This window comes from Pristiophorus japonicus, chromosome 15 (genome assembly GCF_044704955.1).
Source record: "Pristiophorus japonicus isolate sPriJap1 chromosome 15, sPriJap1.hap1, whole genome shotgun sequence".
In the NCBI taxonomy this organism is placed as follows: domain Eukaryota; kingdom Metazoa; phylum Chordata; class Chondrichthyes; family Pristiophoridae; genus Pristiophorus; species Pristiophorus japonicus.
In genome coordinates this window covers 140,977,881-140,996,494 of record NC_091991.1, presented here as the reverse complement: position 1 = coordinate 140,996,494, position 18,614 = coordinate 140,977,881, and the positions used below count along the sequence as shown (strand labels likewise).

General features: G+C 45.0%; 1 protein-coding gene across 1 annotated transcript in view; it reads right to left on the bottom strand.

Moving 5' to 3' along the window:
* Nucleotides 1-12,003, bottom strand: part of LOC139225891 (syntaxin-binding protein 4) — an 85,058-nt gene extending 73,055 nt beyond the window's left edge. Inside the window, exons 1-2 of the mRNA XM_070856757.1 lie at nucleotides 11,925-12,003; nucleotides 251-324 (exon numbers count right to left, since the gene is read on the bottom strand). Coding sequence (XP_070712858.1) covers nucleotides 251-324; nucleotides 11,925-11,941 — 91 coding nt within the window. The 5' untranslated portion in view covers nucleotides 11,942-12,003. The remainder of the gene's footprint in view (nucleotides 1-250; nucleotides 325-11,924) is intronic.
* Nucleotides 12,004-18,614: the final 6,611 nt, after the last annotated feature.

Here is an 18,614-nt window from a genome sequence, read left to right as displayed (position 1 = left end):
CTCCTCTGCTATGGATAGCAAGATCATAAATACATTTATAAAGAGCAATAAGTATGATTGTAACTTATAGGACTTCAGAATGTCACATCTCCTGTTGCTACAAGTTATGATTCAGCATCCAGGAACACGAGGGATAATTTAATAATGAGTGTAATTCATATGCACAAGGTGAAAACCCCTTTACTTTCCCCAAGTGTTTCTCTCCTTCAATACAAAGGAAAGGTTTTGGATGTATCACAGGAAGACTTACCCAGCCCATTCTCGCAGTCGGTAAAGTCTACACAATGCACTCTCCGATCTACACCATAGGGCCCCAGTAATGTCCTGCAACAGAAGAAACATAGTTATACTGCGTCCACACTGGACTTCTGATGAAACACAGATAACGTTAATTTGAGAAAGAGCGCCACTGTCCAGAGCTGGTGGATTGCACAGAAGGGTAGATTCTCAGAAACCTCTGTGCGCTATCAATATAGTGGTGGTACTGGAATTGTATCTTTAGATTCAACTTGTCATGTATGTAACACCACTGTATTACTGTGTACACTCAACCTAGATGCACACCTTGACCACAAGGGGTGAACTTGTGGGAGACACTCCTTACCTGATCACACAGGTATAAAAAGGGAGGTCCCACGCAGGGTCATCACTTGGAGTCCTGTGAATAAAGAGTTAAGGTCACAGAGTGACCTTGTTCCCAGAATGTGCCTCGTGTGGTTTCATGCTGTAGAGTAAGGACTTTCCACAACTTGCTGAAATGCTGAATGCTAGGCCATCAAAATTGAGTTAATCTCAAAAATACAAATCCTCAATCCTCCCACGAAGATGACATAACAACAGTGATGACACTTCAAAAATATTCATTGCCTGTAAAATGCTTTGGGACATCCTGGGGCCGCGAAGGCACAGGCTACTATATAAATGTAAGTTCTTTCTTTCCAGAAAGGTGTATTTATTTGAAATTTTCTTCAGTTGCACCTCAAATTTATCAGCTTTCCAACTTATTTTTAGTTCCTTCTAAAATATTTTCCCAGCACAATGATTTCCCCCTTGTTGTTATCTCACTGCATATATTTATTAATGTGCTGGTTTGATGGGCGTTTTTTTTTAAACCACTGATCTCCCACATTGAACTTTAGCTTTGCGTTTCTAAGATATTTTTAGAGAAAATTTAGCAGTGGTTCCAGAACCCAGAGATTTGTTAGTTGAGGGGAAATAAAGGTAAGTTGAATTGTTGGCTGCTTGCAATAATTATTAAATTCACTGTATTTTGTTTCAGTGTTCCCAGATCACATTCAGATTTTTCCATAAAACTGCATGTTTTGTCCCCCTGTATTTCCTTGATGGTTTCATATTATTTCTGCTGTGGGCTCAGAAAAGTGGAACTGCACTAAGAAAAGTCTGGAAACAATGAAACTGCCCTGATGATTTTTTCCAAAAGAATAAATAGTTCCCACCAGTTGAGACTGTCAGATTTCCTGAGCCCATCAAGGGACCCTACCACCAGGGTGCATTGAATATTGCTGCTTTGGTGACGCCTGGAATAGCTATAAGGGAAGTTAAGAAATCTAGAAGAAAAGTAGATTTCACACACTGCAACCAAGATTTTCCAGTCGGGTGACTTGTACCTGCCCAACATGGGGTGCGTTGACCCTGGCTTCCCTGGTGAATTGAAATCTCTACATACACTACTCCATGGGCATGTAAGCTTATGTGCATCTCCGCTTATATATCTCAATGTGGGGTAGGCCCGTACAGATTACATAGAAACATAGAAAATAGGTGCAGGAGTAGGCCATTCGGCCCTTCGAGCCTGCACCACTATTCAATAAGATCATGCTGATCATTCACCTCAGTACCCCTTTCCTGCTTTCTCTCCATACCCCTTGATCCCTTTAGCCATAAGGGCCATATCTAATTCCCTCTTGAATATATCTAATGAACTGGCATCAAAAACGCTCTGCGGTAGAGAATTCCACAGGTTCACAACTGTATGAGTGAAGAAGTTTCTCCTCATCTTGGTCCTTAATGGCTTACCCCTTATCATTAGACTGTGACCCCTGGTTCTGGACTTCCCCAACATCGGGAACATTCTTCCTGCATCTAACCTGTCCAGTCCCGTCAGAATTTTATATTTTTCTATGAGATCCCCTCTCACCCTTCTCAACTCCAGTGAATACAGGTCCAGTCGATCCAGTCTCTCCTCATATGTCAGTCCTGCCATCCCGAGAATCTGTCTGGTGAACCTTCGCTGCACTCCCTCAATAGCAAGAACGTCCTTCCTCAGATTAGGAGACCAAAACTGAACACAATATTCCAGGTGAGGCCTCACCCGGGCCCTGTACAATTGCAGTAAGACCTCCCTGCTCCTAAACTCAAATTCCCTAGCTATGAAGGCCAACATACTATTTGTCTTCTTCACCGCCTGCTGTACCTGCATGCCAACTTTTAATGACTGATGTGCCATGACACCCAGGTCTCATTGCACTTCCCCTTTTCCTAATCTGCCGCTATTCAGATAGTATTCTGCCTTCACGTTTTTGCCCCCAAAGTGGATAACCTCACATTTATCCACATTATACTGCATCTGCCATGCATTTGCCCACTCACCTAACCTGTCCAAGTCACCCTGCAGTCTCTTAGCATCCTCCTCACATCTCACACCGCCACCCAGCTTAGTGTCATCTGCAAACTTGGAGATATCACACTGAATTCCCTCATCTAAATCATTGATGTATATTGTAAATTGCTGGGGTCCCAGCACTAAGCGCTGCTGCACCCCACTAGTCACTGCATGCCATTCTGAAAAGGACCCGTTTATCCCGACTCTCTGCTTCCTGTCTGCCAACCAGTTCTCTATCGACATCAGTACATTACCCCCAATACCATGTGCTTTAATTTTGCACAATAATCTCTTGTGTGGGACCTTGTCAAAAGCTTTTTGAAAGTCCAAATACACCACATTCACTGGTTCTCCCTTGTCCACTCTACTAGTTACATCCTCAACAAATTCTAGAAAATTTGTCAAGCATGATTTCCCTTTCATAAATCCATGCTGACTTGGACCGATCCTTTCTCTGCTTTCCAAATGCACTGCTATTTCATCTTTAATAATTGATTCCAACATTTTTCCCACTACCGATGTCAGGCTAACCGGTCTATAATTCTCATTTTCTCTCTCCCTCCTTTTTTAAAAAGTGGTGTTACATTAGCTACCCTCCAGTCCATTGGAACTGATCCAGAGTCAATAGACTGTTGGAAAATGATCACCAATGCATCCACTATTTCTAGGGCCACTTCCTTAAGTACTCTGGGATGCAGACTATCAGGCCCTGGGGATTTATTGGCCTTCAATCCCAATTTTCCTAACACAATTTCCCGACTAATAAGGATTTCCTTCAGTTCTTCCTGCTAGCTAGATCCTCTGTCCCCTAGTATTTCCGGAAGGTTATTCGTGTCTTCCTTCGTGAAGACAGAACCAAAATATTTGTTCAATTGGTCTGCCATTTCTCTGTTTCCCATTATAAATTCACCTGATTCAAACTGCAAGGGACCTATGTTTGTCTTCCCTAATCTCTTTCTCTTCACATATCTATAGAAGCTTGTGCAGTCAGTTTTTATGTTCCCAGCAAGCTTCCTCTCATACTCTATTTTCCCCGTCCTAATTAAACACTTTGTCGTCCTCTGCTGGATTCTAAATTTATCCCAGTCCTCAGGTTTGCTGCTTTTTCTTGCCAATTTATATGCCTCTTCCTTGGATTTAACACTATCCCTAATTTCCCTTGTTAGCCATGGTTGAGCCACTTTCCCGTTTTATTTTTACTCCAGACAGGGATGTACAATTGTTGAAGTTCATCCATGTGAAATTTAAATGTTTGCCATGGCCTATCCACCGTCAACCCTTTAAGATTATTAAATAGAGTAAGTTAATTGACATTATGTAGAATTATATAATATTAAGAGTTTAAAACACACTAGAGAGAGAGATGCAAAACGGTTCCAGATGGGCTTTTTAATCACAGAAGGGGGGAGTGTGAAGAAGCCATTGTAGATACGAGAAAACATTTCTTCTTTTGCAGTAAAGATTGGAAGAGGTAAAATATCAAAGGTGGGCGCAACAAAGGGTAACAGCAATTGTGCCAGCAGGACACACATCGGATAGTGATATCTGACCCACACATTGTCCTACTAATGAAATATACAAGAATTAAACTCCTAAAGGCTAAAAACAGCAACTTGCATTTATATAGTGCCTTTACCATAGTAAAATGTCCAAAGACACTTCTACATCAGCTAAGGCTAGCGCATGCAGCAAAGATGATATTTCCTGGGGTATGTGAGTATCATTGGTAATTATATCTCATTATAAACCTCATGTAAGGGGTTATGTTTTATTATCTCATTGATTTGATTTAATACAGTATTAATCAAGACATTTTACAGTGTTGCCCTACTCGTCGAACTTGTGTTAAAGGAAAAGGATGTAGGATATTATCCTATAATACCTTAGTATGGGCAATAGGGATATATGACAATATCCTATCTAAACCCAACAGGGATAGCAGTAGGTGAGTTGCCTGATCTCCCTTCGTTGTTTCCCCACTTTCTCCAAAAAGCAGGATGCAGGAGAATGTAGGTTTCATGAAAGCAAAATCGTGTTTAACAAATTTATTGGAGTTTTTTAGAATGTAACTAATAAAGGGGAACCAATGAATGTAGTATATTTGTATTTCCAAAAGGCATTTGATAAAGTGCCTCATAAAAAGTTGCTATACAAGTTAAGGGCTCATGGGGTTGGGGTAATATATTAGCATGGATAGAGCATTGGTTAACAAGAAACAGAGAGAAGGGATAAATGTTCATTTTCCGGTTGGAAGGCTGTAACTAGTGGGGTGCTGCAAGGATCAGTGCTTGAGCCTCAGCTACTTAAAATCTATATTAATGACTTACATGAAGGGACTGAGTGTAATGTATCCAAGTTTGCTGATTATACAAATCTAGATGGGAAAGTAAGCTGCGAGGAGGATACAAAGAGCTTGCAAAGGGGTAGAGACAGGATAAGTGAGTGGGCAATAAGGTGGCAGATGGAGTATAGTGTGGGGAAATGTGAGGTTATTCACTTTGCTAGGAAGAATAGGGAAACATAATATTTTTTGAATGGCGAGAAACTATTAACTGTTGGTGGTCAGAGAGATATAGGTACAGAAAACACAGAGAGTTAGCATGTAGGTACAGCAAGCAATTAGGAAGGCAAATGGCATGTTAGCCTTTATTATAAAGGGATTGGAGTACAAGAGTAAGGAAGTCTTGCTACAATTGTACAGGGCTTTGGTGAGACCACACCTGGAGTATTGTGCACAGTTTTGGATTCCTTATCTGAGGAAGGATATAGTTGCCTTAGAGGGAGTGCAACAAAGGTTCACTAGATTGATTCCTGGGGTGAAAGGATTGTCCGATGATGAAAGATTGAGTAGATTGGGCCTATACTCTTCAGAAGAATGAGAGGAGATCTCATTGAAACATATAAGTTTCTGAGGGAGATTAACAGGACAGATGTTGAGAGGTTGTTTCCCCTGGCTGGAGAGTTTAGAACTAGGGCGCATATTCTCAGGAGAAGGGACGGCCATTTAAGACAGAGATGAGGAGGAATTTCTTCACTCAGAGGGTTGTGAATCTTTAGAATTCTCTACCTCAAAGGATGCTGAATCGATTATATTCAAGGCTGAGGCAGATAGATTTTTGGATTCTAGGGGAATCAAGGAATATGGAGATCGGGCGGGAATGAGGTTGAGGTCAAAGATCAGCCATGATCTTATTGAATGGTGGAGCGGGCACTAGGGGCTGCATGGCCTACTCCTGCTCCTAATTCTTATGTCCTTATTAGAATTCCCATGGGAAAGCCACTATGGCACCATGACAGGAGAAGTAGAAAAAAAATGCAGCACCTCAACAATAGCCACAAGACTCTTCAACCACCTCAGTGGCAATGGGAGAGAAAAAAAAAGAAGTAAACAGCTTCAGCAATGGTCTAATTTTCCTTCTTTGGTTTGGTGTCCGTTTTTCTTTGCGTTTCTGTTAGTTGCTTAGGTATATTTTTCTTTGTTAAAGGCTCTACTTAGTGCAAGCTCCTGGCCCTCGAGTTTAAGTTGCGCTGGTTTTTCCTCAAACAATTCATCCAAAATCGGCCAAACCCAGTGCAAAAGTTCGAGGAATTTCAAGCACAAAATTAGGTCCAGCGCAAATCAAGTTTCTGTGAACTTTTGCGTTGGTTTAAAAATCATTGTGCTGGAAGCCGGCCCACCCACAAAACTGATCAAATTAATCACCATGGCACGTTTCTGCTAATTGCGCCTGTTTGCGGGCCTTCTAGGAGGCTCTTACAATTAAGCTTTTTCTTTAGGTGCAAGGACACCTTTTAAAAACTTTCAATATTCAAAAATATTTAATTTACTGATAAACTGTCTATTGTACACCAATGAAACTAATAAATGGTTTCTGTATAGTTTTTTAAAGTCATTTCTAAAGACATTCCTGATTGGACAATCTATGGTTACATGCCAAATAACTGTGGAACAGGAATCAACAAGCCAAAAGAATGCTCTATATAGCCAAAGCAGTAGAATACAACTTAGTCATGACCAAACTAAATAGTTCTCTGGTCAGACCACAGTTATGGTCGACATATTGTGTCCAGTTCTGATCGTGAGACATGATCCCGAAATATTCGGGATCTAGGAACAAAGAACTTAGTTATGAAACATAGAAAATAGGTGCAGGAGTAGGCCATTTGGCCCTTCGAGCCTGCACCGCCATTCAATGAGTTCATGGCTGAACATGCAACTTCAGTACCCTATTCCTGCTTTCTCGCCATACCCCTTGATCCCCCTAGTAGTAAGGACCTCATCTAACTCCTTTTTGAATATATTTAGTGAATTGGCCTCAACAACTTTCTGTGGTAGAGGATTCCACAGGTTCACCACTCTCTGGGTGAAGAAGTTTCTCCTCATCTCGGTCCTAAATGGCTTACCCCTTAACCTTAGACTGTGACCCCTGGTTCTGGACTTCCCCAACATTGGGAACATTCTTCCTGCAGCTAACCTGTCTAAACCCGTCAGAATTTTAAACGTTTCTATGAGATCCCCTCTCATTCTTCTGAACTCCAGTGAATACAAGCCCAGTTGATCCAGTCTTTCTTGATATGTCAGCCCCGCCATCCCGGGAATCAGTCTGGTGAACCTTCGCTGCACTCCCTCAATAGCAAGAGTGTCCTTCCTCAAGTTAGGAGACCAAAACTGTACACAATACTCCAGGTGTGGCCTCACCAAGGCCCTGTACAACTGTAGTAACACCTCCCTGCCCCTGTACTCAAATCCCCTCGCTATGAAGGCCAACATGCCATTTGCTTTCTTAACTGCATGCTGTACCTGCATGCCAACCTTCAATGACTGATGTACCATGACACCCAGGTCTCGTTGCACCTCCCCTTTTCCTAATCTGTCACCATTTAGATAATAGTCTGTCTTTCTGTTTTTACCACCAAAGTGGATAACCTCATTTATCCACATTATACTTCATCTGCCATGCATTTGCCCACTCACCTAACCTATCCAAGTCACTCTGCAGCCTCATAGCATCCTCCTCGCAGCTCACACTGCCACCCAACTTAGTGTCATCCACAAATTTGGAGATAATACATTTAATCCCCTCGTCTAAATCATTAATGTACAGTGTAAACAGCTGGAGTCCTTGAGAAGTGACTTTTTGGAGATATATAACAAGATTCCAGAATACTTACAGATGAGGAAAGCATTCCAGCTCATTTTAATTCATCCATCCAGCAAGACCTTGCTGCACCTAATTATTGCAGGGTTTTCCCCTCCGCTACTCCATCTGACAGTTCATTTCAAGTGTTGATCACTCATTGGGTGAAGAACTGGCAGTTATCAGTCCCAAATCTACATTTTACTAGTTTGAACCTGTGTTCTCTTGTCTGACTCTCACAGTTTAATTTGATGTTGTGCTCCTGGAATGACCTTCTTCATTACCACAACTTGCTTGTATACTCTGTCTCCCTTGTATCAAGCTGCAGACAGACCAGAGCGCTATACAATTTGAAAACTACTTTCCTCTGACTTGTATTCTATTGTTTCACCTATGTAGTTCAACAATCTATTGCCGTTGTTGGTTGCTGTTCTGTATTGGTTGGACATGTTGAGGATTGAATCTACTAAAACTCCTAGGGATAGAAACTTATCTGCAACTTAAACTGAGAGGCCCAAGGTTCGGCCTGAAATTGGGCCTTGGGCCTTGAGCTGGTAAGAGGCCAAAATTTGGAGCAGGCATATTTACTCCTACTATCTCAGTTGCAAAATGGTTGTATTCTATTTATGGACTACTAATGAGACACAGAGATCTAGACTTACGCCTATTTTATCTCACTATCGTATTTCTCAGTTTTCATCCCATGTCAATACATTTTCCTGTAAATAGAGTTCCAAAACACAGATTGTTGTTCCTGGCAAGTATGGTAGAAATGATTTGTAAATGGGTTCAATTTACATTGTGGTCTGATCTGTACTGGGGAGTGAATAATTTACAATGTGAAGACACCAAAGGCATTGAAGGACTTAATTTGTGATCTGTGCTGTCAGGGCGACTGCAGCGTTGATAGTTGGGCTGGATTTTCCATATGTTGCTGCTTGTTTTTGCCCCGGAGGAGCGGCAAAGGCCGTGGGAAGCTCTTCTCGGCGGACGGCTAGCTTTCAGCGCCCCGGTTTTTAGGGCCGGTTTCGGTGGGGCACGGAGCATTACCGCCCGGAAGAGGCGAGTTGGTGTGCAATGCCCCTGGTTGCGACACTGACTCAATTTTTGGCTCCCGCACGATCCGTAGCGCTCCATAGAAAACCGTGCTGGGACCGTCTGTGAAAGTGGGCGGTCTGAGCTGTAGCGACTGCAGTGAGGTAAGTAATGTCAACCTCAGGTAAGTGTGACTGTTTTTGATTTTATTTTTTCTAAGATTTATGTTGTGGTGGCGTGAGTTACTTATGGGACTGTTTTTGGTGGTATTTTTCAGGGATTTCTTTCTCCCCAGGCCTCCGAGCGCTCCGAGGCCGGCTGTTTAGCTCGGGATTTTCGCATGTTCAGCCGGCCAAGCACCCTAAGAGAGGTGTGCAACGCCTCCCTTACCGCCCCGCCCCACACTCAGGGCCCAGCTAACCAATTTTGCTGACTAAGGCGCAAACTGTTCCCAGGCGCACATTTTACCGCCCCTCCGACGTTACCGCCCCGAAATGACCAAAGCCCTAAATCTAGCCCATAATTCTTCACATCTCTCCTCTTCCACAAACACACCCTGAAATTCCTTGCGTCATAATCCTAATGGACACGAGTATCACTCCCGGAAGTGCCCTCAGCTTTAACCCCGCCAGAGTTTCAGAGGTCAGTGGGAAAGCACCTCATTTGTATGGTCAGGTGGGCAGAAGCATCATTTTGGGCACATCTTGGCCATTTTGGCTTGTCTGCCATTCCTGCTGGAAATTCTGTGACCCACCTGCCTGTTGGGAGGTGGAGGTGGGTGGGGAGGGGGGAGGTTTCCTAAGCTGCTCCCTGTTCGTACCTGGCCATGGTCCCAAAAGCCTTCTAAGCAAAGGATTGACTCTGAAATTTTTAAAACATTTCTTTTTACCTCTTTGGGGTGTGTCGAGCCTGCCCTTGTGTGCTCGCTACGTGTCACTACAATACCAGGTGTCACCTGCATAGCCAATCACCCCTAAACCAGGAAAATGGGTTGGGTTAATGGCAGGGTCAGTAAACAAGCCACATTTAAGCATATAGCAATTCCCTATATGTAGACATTAAATTCTCTGGCACTTTTTTTGATGAGAAGTTAAGGTACAAAAGTTAAAGATTTGTTTGTATCCTTTGATTAATATTCCTCACAAGGCTTATGGGTTTACCAATCCAAGTGTTCATACACTTAGTTAGGCAATGATTTGAATCTCCCAAGATTTTGTGGGGGCTCTATTAAACTGGGATTAATCTTTCAGCAGAATTAATTCACTTGATGTCATTGAAAATGATATGTCCTTACTATACAGTACAAATGCACATGAGGCCCATACTAGAGAGAAGGTCACTTTGTGACCAGTTACCTTTATTACAACACTGAAGTGATGAAGGTGGGTGGAGCTTCCCCTTTTATACCTGAAAGTCCAGGTTAGGAGTGTCTCTCACAAGTTCACCACCTAGTGGTCAGTGTTCTCACAGTGTACAACATAGGTCAGTTTATACATGGATTACAATGACAGTTGAATACATGACATTAGTAATTTGCAAAAGCAACTGCGTGTGCTGAACTATTGCTGAGGAATCAAAGATCAAAGTATTTGGATAAGTTGTGTTTGTTGATATGTGTTAGCTGAGTCATAAACCGTTCTATCATCATCATAGGCAGTCCCTCGAAATGAGAATAACTTGCTTCCACGCCAAAAAGGGATGAGTTCACAGGTGTTTCAATGAAGGACCTAATATTCCAGGTCCCGAACTACATCTTGAAGGGTGGAAGATGCTTGTGCGTGGATTTTTTTTAAACATGTGGAGCCGTTGCACATCAGCCACCACATGGGCTTGACAGAGCTAGGTCTTGGTCCAGTGGCAAGGATTAACCAAGACGACTGGAGACCAGCTCTGCTGCACAGACCTAGCGCACACTCATATCGCAGTGTGGGCTGACCCGTGCTGCCCCTGGGCCCTCGCCTTTTCTGGGCCCCGAACTCACGCTTCTGCTAGGTGTATATAAGAGAGAAGGGAATCGTCTCTGAGAAAGGGCTGGAGCTAGTCACTGCACAAACTTGCTGAGAGAGCAAGATGTCTCAAACTGCCCCTGCTCTTCATAATTTAACTTAAAGAGACATACCACTGGATTGACCAAATGAATTTATTTAAATCTTGAATGTAGTCTCAATCAATGTTTAAACCTGATGTAGTCATCATGACCAATGAACTGGAGCTGTTGCCTCCTGAAATTTCAAAACAATTGCATGATGCTATGATGAAGAAAGAGTAGTCCAATAACAATACTTTTAAGAAGCCTGCAAGTGGACAGATTTCATTTCTTCCTTGGCGGTACGAACGTATTTTCACACTCAAAAGTTAAGTGTAGAGCTTACATAATTTAAACAACAATTAGCTCAGTGGGAAGCAGCTAACCCCGAGGGACACGGAGAGCCCGGAAAAGGGATACAAAATATAAAGAACTAAAGTACAAGGTGTGAGGACTGCAGAACAGGGAAGCAGTCCAGCAGGAGACAGAACGAAATTTAACTGAAAAGGTCGAATTTCAGCAATTAGACGCAGACCTGCAATGAGATGAGAAAATTGGGTAATTATATTGGGAAACAGTTTGTTCAAAAGGAAGCAAAGCACGATCAAAAGATTGGGAAGCAGCTGAGATAATGGCACAGGTAGTCACACAATACTGCCAAACAGCCATTGATTGTGTGATACAACTGGCCAAGAAACCTGAAGGGACATTTAAAGCAAATAGCCCGTGATATACACAACTGGGGGAAAATTCATTATCACCCCGTTTGGGGGTGGTACCATTTGAGAGTCGGGAAACTTAGTGCTAGGTGCTAAAGTTTTCCCCCCTCTCAAAAAATGTGGTTTACCGCCCCAGGAAGGAGGTGGAGCGCCAAATCAAGTGTACCCAATCCTTCTTGGAGCGCTAATGGGACGGACACCTCAGCACGTTGCACACTGGGCCGTGCAGCGCTCCCGTGTCTAAAGGGCCCTTCCGTCCCTTAGAGGGAAAGGCCCACGCTGCCAACTCTGCAATGAAAGAAAAAGGAACGCTAGTGGCCAGGACCCCGTGAAGTAAACGGAGCAGCACCACAAAAAGCAAGCTAAGGTTTTTTTTTACTTACCTTGGCCACCTCGCCATTAATCATGGCTCCGGTAGCAGCCGACCGCCCGATGCACACCTCCTGCAGCTGCCGGTATTTTCGCCCGATGCTGCTGCAGGGGCGGAAGTGAATTTCAGGGCCGGAATGCTAACGGGGCGATGCGTGCGACGATGACGTCACGCTCTCCAGGCGCAGGAGATCAGGGCGCAAAGCCGTAACGCGCCACTAAACTCCCACTCAATAAGGCGGGACTCATTGTCAGCACCGCGCCCGGTTGGTAATGCATTCCTCCTGCGCACCCCCCGCACCCCCTGCTAACAGGAGACGCAAATGTATTGAATTTCGCCCCTTATCTCTATTCAAATCGCCATCGTACGTCAGGAGTTGAGTGGGATGATTTTCATCTCAGTATCGGCCAGTTTTTCAACGATATCAAAGACAATTAAAATGTTATCTTTAAACATGCTGCCTGATACCCACCCATTGCCTGAATTGAAAATGATCCCCAATAAGTCCATCTCCATGATGTCACATCGGTCAACATTTTAAATTTAAAATTCTCCTCCTTGTCTTTAAATCCTTTGTCCTTCATTACTTCTGTGACTGCTTCCAGCTTCTAGCATATCCTTTGTCCCCTCCCCTCCCCTCCCATCACTAGCCCCCTTCACTGAGCCTGTGCCTTCCGTTGCCTCAGCCTCACTCTGTGGAACACACTCCCAAAATTTCTCCACATGCCCACCATCTGCCCCTCCTTTTAGTCCCACCTTATCTTTTCCAACACCTTTGGTCACACTTTTCGACACTAAAGGTGCTATATAAATTGAGGCTGTTGTTATTTGCTCTCTGAGTCATGTATCTCACACTACTGTACATAACTGTATCTTACCATGCTATACATGACTGTAACCAGATATGACCTGTAACCACAAGCTTACCTTACCACCAGGGGTGCACTTGCAGGAGACACTGGATATACCTGTTCCACACAGGTATATAAAGGCAGGTCTCAGGCAAGTGTGCCATTCGAGAGCTGTGCAATAAAGATGCAGGTCCTGAGTGACCTTGACTTCAGCATTGCCTCGTGTGAGTCTGTACTGCAGGGACAGGACTTTACAGTGGCGACGAGTTACGGGATTACAGAATCCACAGAATGGCGACCAATGCCTCAGATGAAAAATACAATGCTGGAGATAATTGGGAGGACTTTATAGAAAGTCTCCAGCAAAGCTTTGTAATCAAAGACTGGTTAGGCGACGATAAGGCAGACAAGAGAAGAGCCCATCTCTTGACCAGCTGTGGATCGAAAACATACGCCTTAATGAAGGACCTGCTGGCACCCGAGAAACCAGCAAACAAGTCGTTTGAAGAGTTGAGCACACTGGTGAGAGACCATCTGAAGCCAGTGAGCAGCCTACACATGGCCAGACACAGGTTCTACAACTACAGACGCTGTGTGGGCCAGAGCATACCCGACTTCGTGGCGGAACTTTGGAGGTTGGCTAGCTTATGTGAGTCCTCCGATGAACTAAGGAGAGAAGTACTGAGAGACTTTTTTATTGAAGGAATAGGCCACGCAGGCATATTCCGTAAGCTAATAGAGACCAAGAACTTGAACCTAGAGGCAGCAGCAGTGGTTGCACAGACATTCTTGGCAGGAGAAGAAGAAACGAGGTTGATCTACACTGCGGGTACGACAACTAACGAAACATCGGAACAAGGGGTTCACAGCGTGAAACAAGCCGCTACCCCCACACACAGACAAAGGCAGGAGAGCAGGCCCTCAACAGCAGGCAGTGGCACCAGAAGCCATCAAGGGCCACATGAACGGCCATTCACACCTCATCAACCCACAATGCGAGCAATCAACTACAAACTGAGAGAAGCTCAAGAGAGATCAGCCAGACGCAGCTCATCCTTTGGAAACAATGGAAACGGTCTGTGCTGGAGATGTGGGGGAAGGCACTCATCAAGGGGGTGTCTATTTTAGCATGCCGTTTGCAGAAACTGCAACTATACAGGACATCTGGCCCGCATGTGCAGAAAAATGGCAGCTCGGCTGGTATACGAATCGGAAGGGTCAGAAAGCGGACCAGAAGACGGTGGGGACAGTACCCGGGACACCGAGGTACAGCGGGTCAACACGATCAATGGCCACTGCTCTTACAACAAGACGCCTCCAATAATGATGAGGGTCCTACTCAACAGGATACCCGGCAACATGGAGCTGGATACGGGAGTGAGTCAATCTCTCATGAACGCTCAACAATTTGAACAGCTGTGGCCGCACAAAAGCGACAGACCAAAACTCACAAGGGTCGACACCAAACTATGCACCTATACCAAAGAAATCATACCAGTCCTTGGCAGAGCCATGCTCTCAGTCACACACAAAGGGACAGTGAACCGACTTCCCCTATGGATTGTCCCCGGAGATCTTCCAGCACTGCTGGGGAGAAGCTGGCTGGCAAAACTAAATTGGAAATGGGATGATGTTCACGCCATGTCATCAGAGGAACGGACCTCCCGCTCAACAGTTCTAAGTCGATTTGAACATCTCTTTCAGCCAGGTGTGGGCGCCTTAAAAGGGGCTAAAGTCAAAATCTACATCACACAAGATGCTAGACCGGTCCATCACAAGGCTAGAGCTGTGCCCTATGTGATGAGGGAAAAGATTGAACATGAACTGGACCAGCTTCTGCGGGAAGGCATTATCTCACCCGTGGAATTTATTGACTGGGCGAGTCCCATCGTCCCAGTCATGAAGCCTGATGGATCCGTACGAAGGGATTACAAATCTACCATAAACAGAGTCTCCCTACAGGACGAATACCCGCTGCCCAGAGCGGAAGACCTATTTGCCACATTGGCTGGAGGAAAACTTTTCTCAAAACTAGACCTCACATCTGTGTATATGACGCAAGAACTGACCGCAGAGTCTAAGCTACTCACCACCATCAACACACATCGAGGCCTTTTCATGTACAATCGATGCCCATTTGGCATCAGGTCAGCAGCTGCAATATTCCAGTGCAACATGGAGAGTCTGCTCAAGTCCATCCCAGGGACGGTTGTGTTTCAAGACGACATACTTATCACGGGCAGGGACACCGACTCCCATCTCTGCAATTTGGAGGAAGTACTAAAGCGGTTGGATCGGGTAGGCCTAAGAGTTAAGAAATCCAAGTGCCTGTTTCTCGCGCCTGAGGTTGAATTTTTGGGCAGAAGGATTGCCGCTGATGGAATCCGCTCAACAGAGTCCAAAACAGAAGCAATTCGCCTGGCACCCAGGCCCCGGAATGTCTCGGAACTGTGCGCCTTTCTCGGGCTACTCAATTACTTTGAGAACTTTATGCAGAACTTAAGCACGCTGCTGGAGCCTCTCCATGTGCTACTCAGAAAGAGGTGCAATTGGTTTTGGGGGGAGGCCCAGGAACGCGCCTTCAATAAGACACGCAACCTTCTGTGTCCCAACAGTGTTTTGGCTTTCTTTGATCCAGATAAAAAGCTAGTTCTCACATGTGATGCGTCAGCGTACGAGGTCGGGTGCATTTTACAACATGTCAATGGTGTGGGTAAATTACAACCCATAGCTTATGCCTCCAGGTCACTTTCGCGGGCGAAGCGCAGGTACGGAATGGTGGAGAAGGAGGCGCTTGCGTGCGTGTACGGTGTCAAAAAGATGCACCAATACCTTTTCGGGGCTAAGATCGCGTTAGAAACCGACCACAAGCCCCTCACATCCCTACTATCAGAGAGCAAGGCAATAAACGGCAACGCCTCGGCGCGCATTCAACGATGGGCACTCATGCTGACGTCTTACGACTACACCATAAGGCACAGACCAGGCACAGACAACTGTGTCGACGTGCTTAGCAGGCTACCCCTGGCGACCACAGAAGGGTCTGACGAACAGGACTGTGAGCTCTGCGTCCGATGGTGCACCATTTGTGCCCAACTCAGTAATGCCCCCAGGGAGGCCCCCCTGAGCCCCTGGCCCTGGCCCACCAAACCATGGTCGCAGGTGCACGTCGACTATGCGGGCCCATTCATGGGCAAAATGTTCCTCGTCGTTGTAGATGCATTTTCAAAGTGGATTGAATGCACCATTTTAACCTCGAGCACCACCTCCACCACTGTGGAGAGCCTTGGAACTATGTTTGCAACGCACGGAATTCCTGACATATTGGTCAGTGATAATGGTCCGTGCTTCACCAGTGCAGAATTCCAAGATTTCATAAGTGACCACGGCATAAACCACGTTAAGACGGCACCATTCAAGCTGTCCTCCAATGGCCAGGCGGAGAGAGCAGTGCAAATCATCAAACAAGGCATGCTCAAAATCAAAGGTCCCACGCTGCAGGGCCGCCTGTCGAGACTGCTGCTGGCATACAGATCTCATCCACATTCATTGACTGGAGTCCTCCCCCCGGGCAACTATTGATGAAACGGATCTTAAAAACTAGGCTCTCATTAATCCTCCCAGACATGCATGAAATCGTTGAGGCAAAGCGCCGTAAGCTAACTGAGTACCATGACCGAAATTCGAGGGGGAGGTGGAATGAGATAGGGGACAAAGTGTTTGTGCTAAACTACGGCAGGGGTCCCAAATGGCTTGCAGGGACTGTAACAGGAAAAGAAGGAAACAGGCTACTGGTGGTACAAATGGACAATGGCCAAACCTGCCGGAGGCATGTTGACCAAGTAAAAAGTAGATTCACCAACAACACTGCAGAACCAGAGGCAGACTACAATGTGGAACTCACACCACACCTGGTGGACAGACAGAGGGAACAACCTGAGGAAAGGGCAATCCCAACAGACAGCCCAGATGAGATACCAGCAATCATACTGAATGAAACAGACAGCCCAGGCGAGATACCAGCAATCACACCGAAAGAAAAACAGGCACCAAGGCAAACAACTGAACCACAACTAAGGCGCTCCACGCAAGAGCATAGACCACCTGAGAGACTGAATCTATAAAGACAATAAGACCTTGGGGGAGGGTGATGTCATGTATCTCACACTACTGTACATAACTGTATCTTACCATGCTATACATGACTGTAACCAGATATGACCTGTAACCACAAGCTTACCTTACCACCAAGGGTGCACTTGCAGGAGACACTGGATATACCTGTTCCACACAGGTATATAAAGACAGGTCTCAGGCAAGTGCGCCATTCAAGAGCTGTGTAATAAAGGTGCAGATTCTGAGTGACCTTGACTTCAGCATGTGCCTCGTGTGAGTCTGTACTGCAGGGACAGGACTTTGCACTCTGTATACAGTGTGCTATTTCTATCTCACTGCTGCTACTCTACTGTTTCCTTCTCTCTCTTTGCTGTGTATCTCTGTCGTTCAACTATTTCTTTTGTTCTGCTGTTTCTTGCTCTCTCTTTGCTGTTTTACTCTCTGTAGCAGGTTAAAAACCATCATCAGAACCAGTGGTAATGTTGGCTGTGAGCTCCCACAATCCCCTGCCCCAAAGAAATCAGCTTGTTCTGTTTATCTTATTTTCAGAGAATGTGTGCTGTTGCAATTGTCACCTCAGACAGTCAGAAATTATGGCGATCACAGGACCTTTGTTGTGTCAGCCGTGGCTCAGTGGGTAGCACTCTTCCCTAGGAGTTAGAAGGTTATGGGTTCAATTCCTGCCCCAGAGACTTAACCACTGAAAATCTAGGCAGACACTACAGCGCAGTACTGAGGGAGTGCTGCACTGTCAGAGGCGCTGTCTTTCCAATGAGAACTTAAATTGAGGCTCTCTCAGGTGAATGTAAAAGATCCCATGGCACTATTTTGAAGAAGAGCAGATGAGTTCTGCCTGGTGTTCTGGCCAATATTTATCACTGAAATAGATTATCTGGTCATATATCATATTGCTGTTTGTGGGAGCTTGCTGTGCACAAATGATGACACTTCCAAAGTCCTTCATTGGTTGCGAAGAGCTTTGGGGCGTCCTGAGGTGGTGAAAGGCGATATATAAATCCAAGTCTTCATTTTTTAAAAATGGAATGGGTGTAATAAATACCAATAACTGCATTACAACAATAATAGCAACGGCAAAAACTGAACCAGAGCCTGGCAGAGCTGCAGATAACTGAAAGGAAGATTGCGGAAGTCGGTGGCCTCACTGAAACTAAACAGCGGTACATAGGAGGTTATGGATTCGGAGTTGGGCTAAGGGTTCGAATGGGCTCTCTCCATCCAGGTGCTGGGCCACTCCAGTGTGCTCACAAGCAGGTGAGCCAGCTGAACACGTGTTCACGCACACACAGAAGAGCTTCGCCCAGCAGCACTGTGGGGTCGACCACGGGATAATGCACGAAGTTCAAATCCCGCACTGATTTTCATCAGGAAACACTGGCAAACAGACACTACCTGAGAAAGGCTGACCATCACTGCAAAAGCATTAATTTGTACGGGTAGAGATTAAAATCGTTTATCTTTACTGACTTTCACTAATAAATTCCCGGGGCTTCCCCTGATGAATCAGTACAAAATCCATTTCCTCTTGAACTTGAGGGGAAAAAAAATCACAAAATACATCACGCTTTTCTTATCAAAATGCAGGTTCGATAATGCGTGAGCTTCACACCAGTGATGTCAGCAGGCACATTACTCCCTGTGAAGTACCTTGGGACGTTTCACAACATTAAAAGTGCTATATAAATACAAGTTGTTGTTGTTGTAAGTGCTACAGTGTT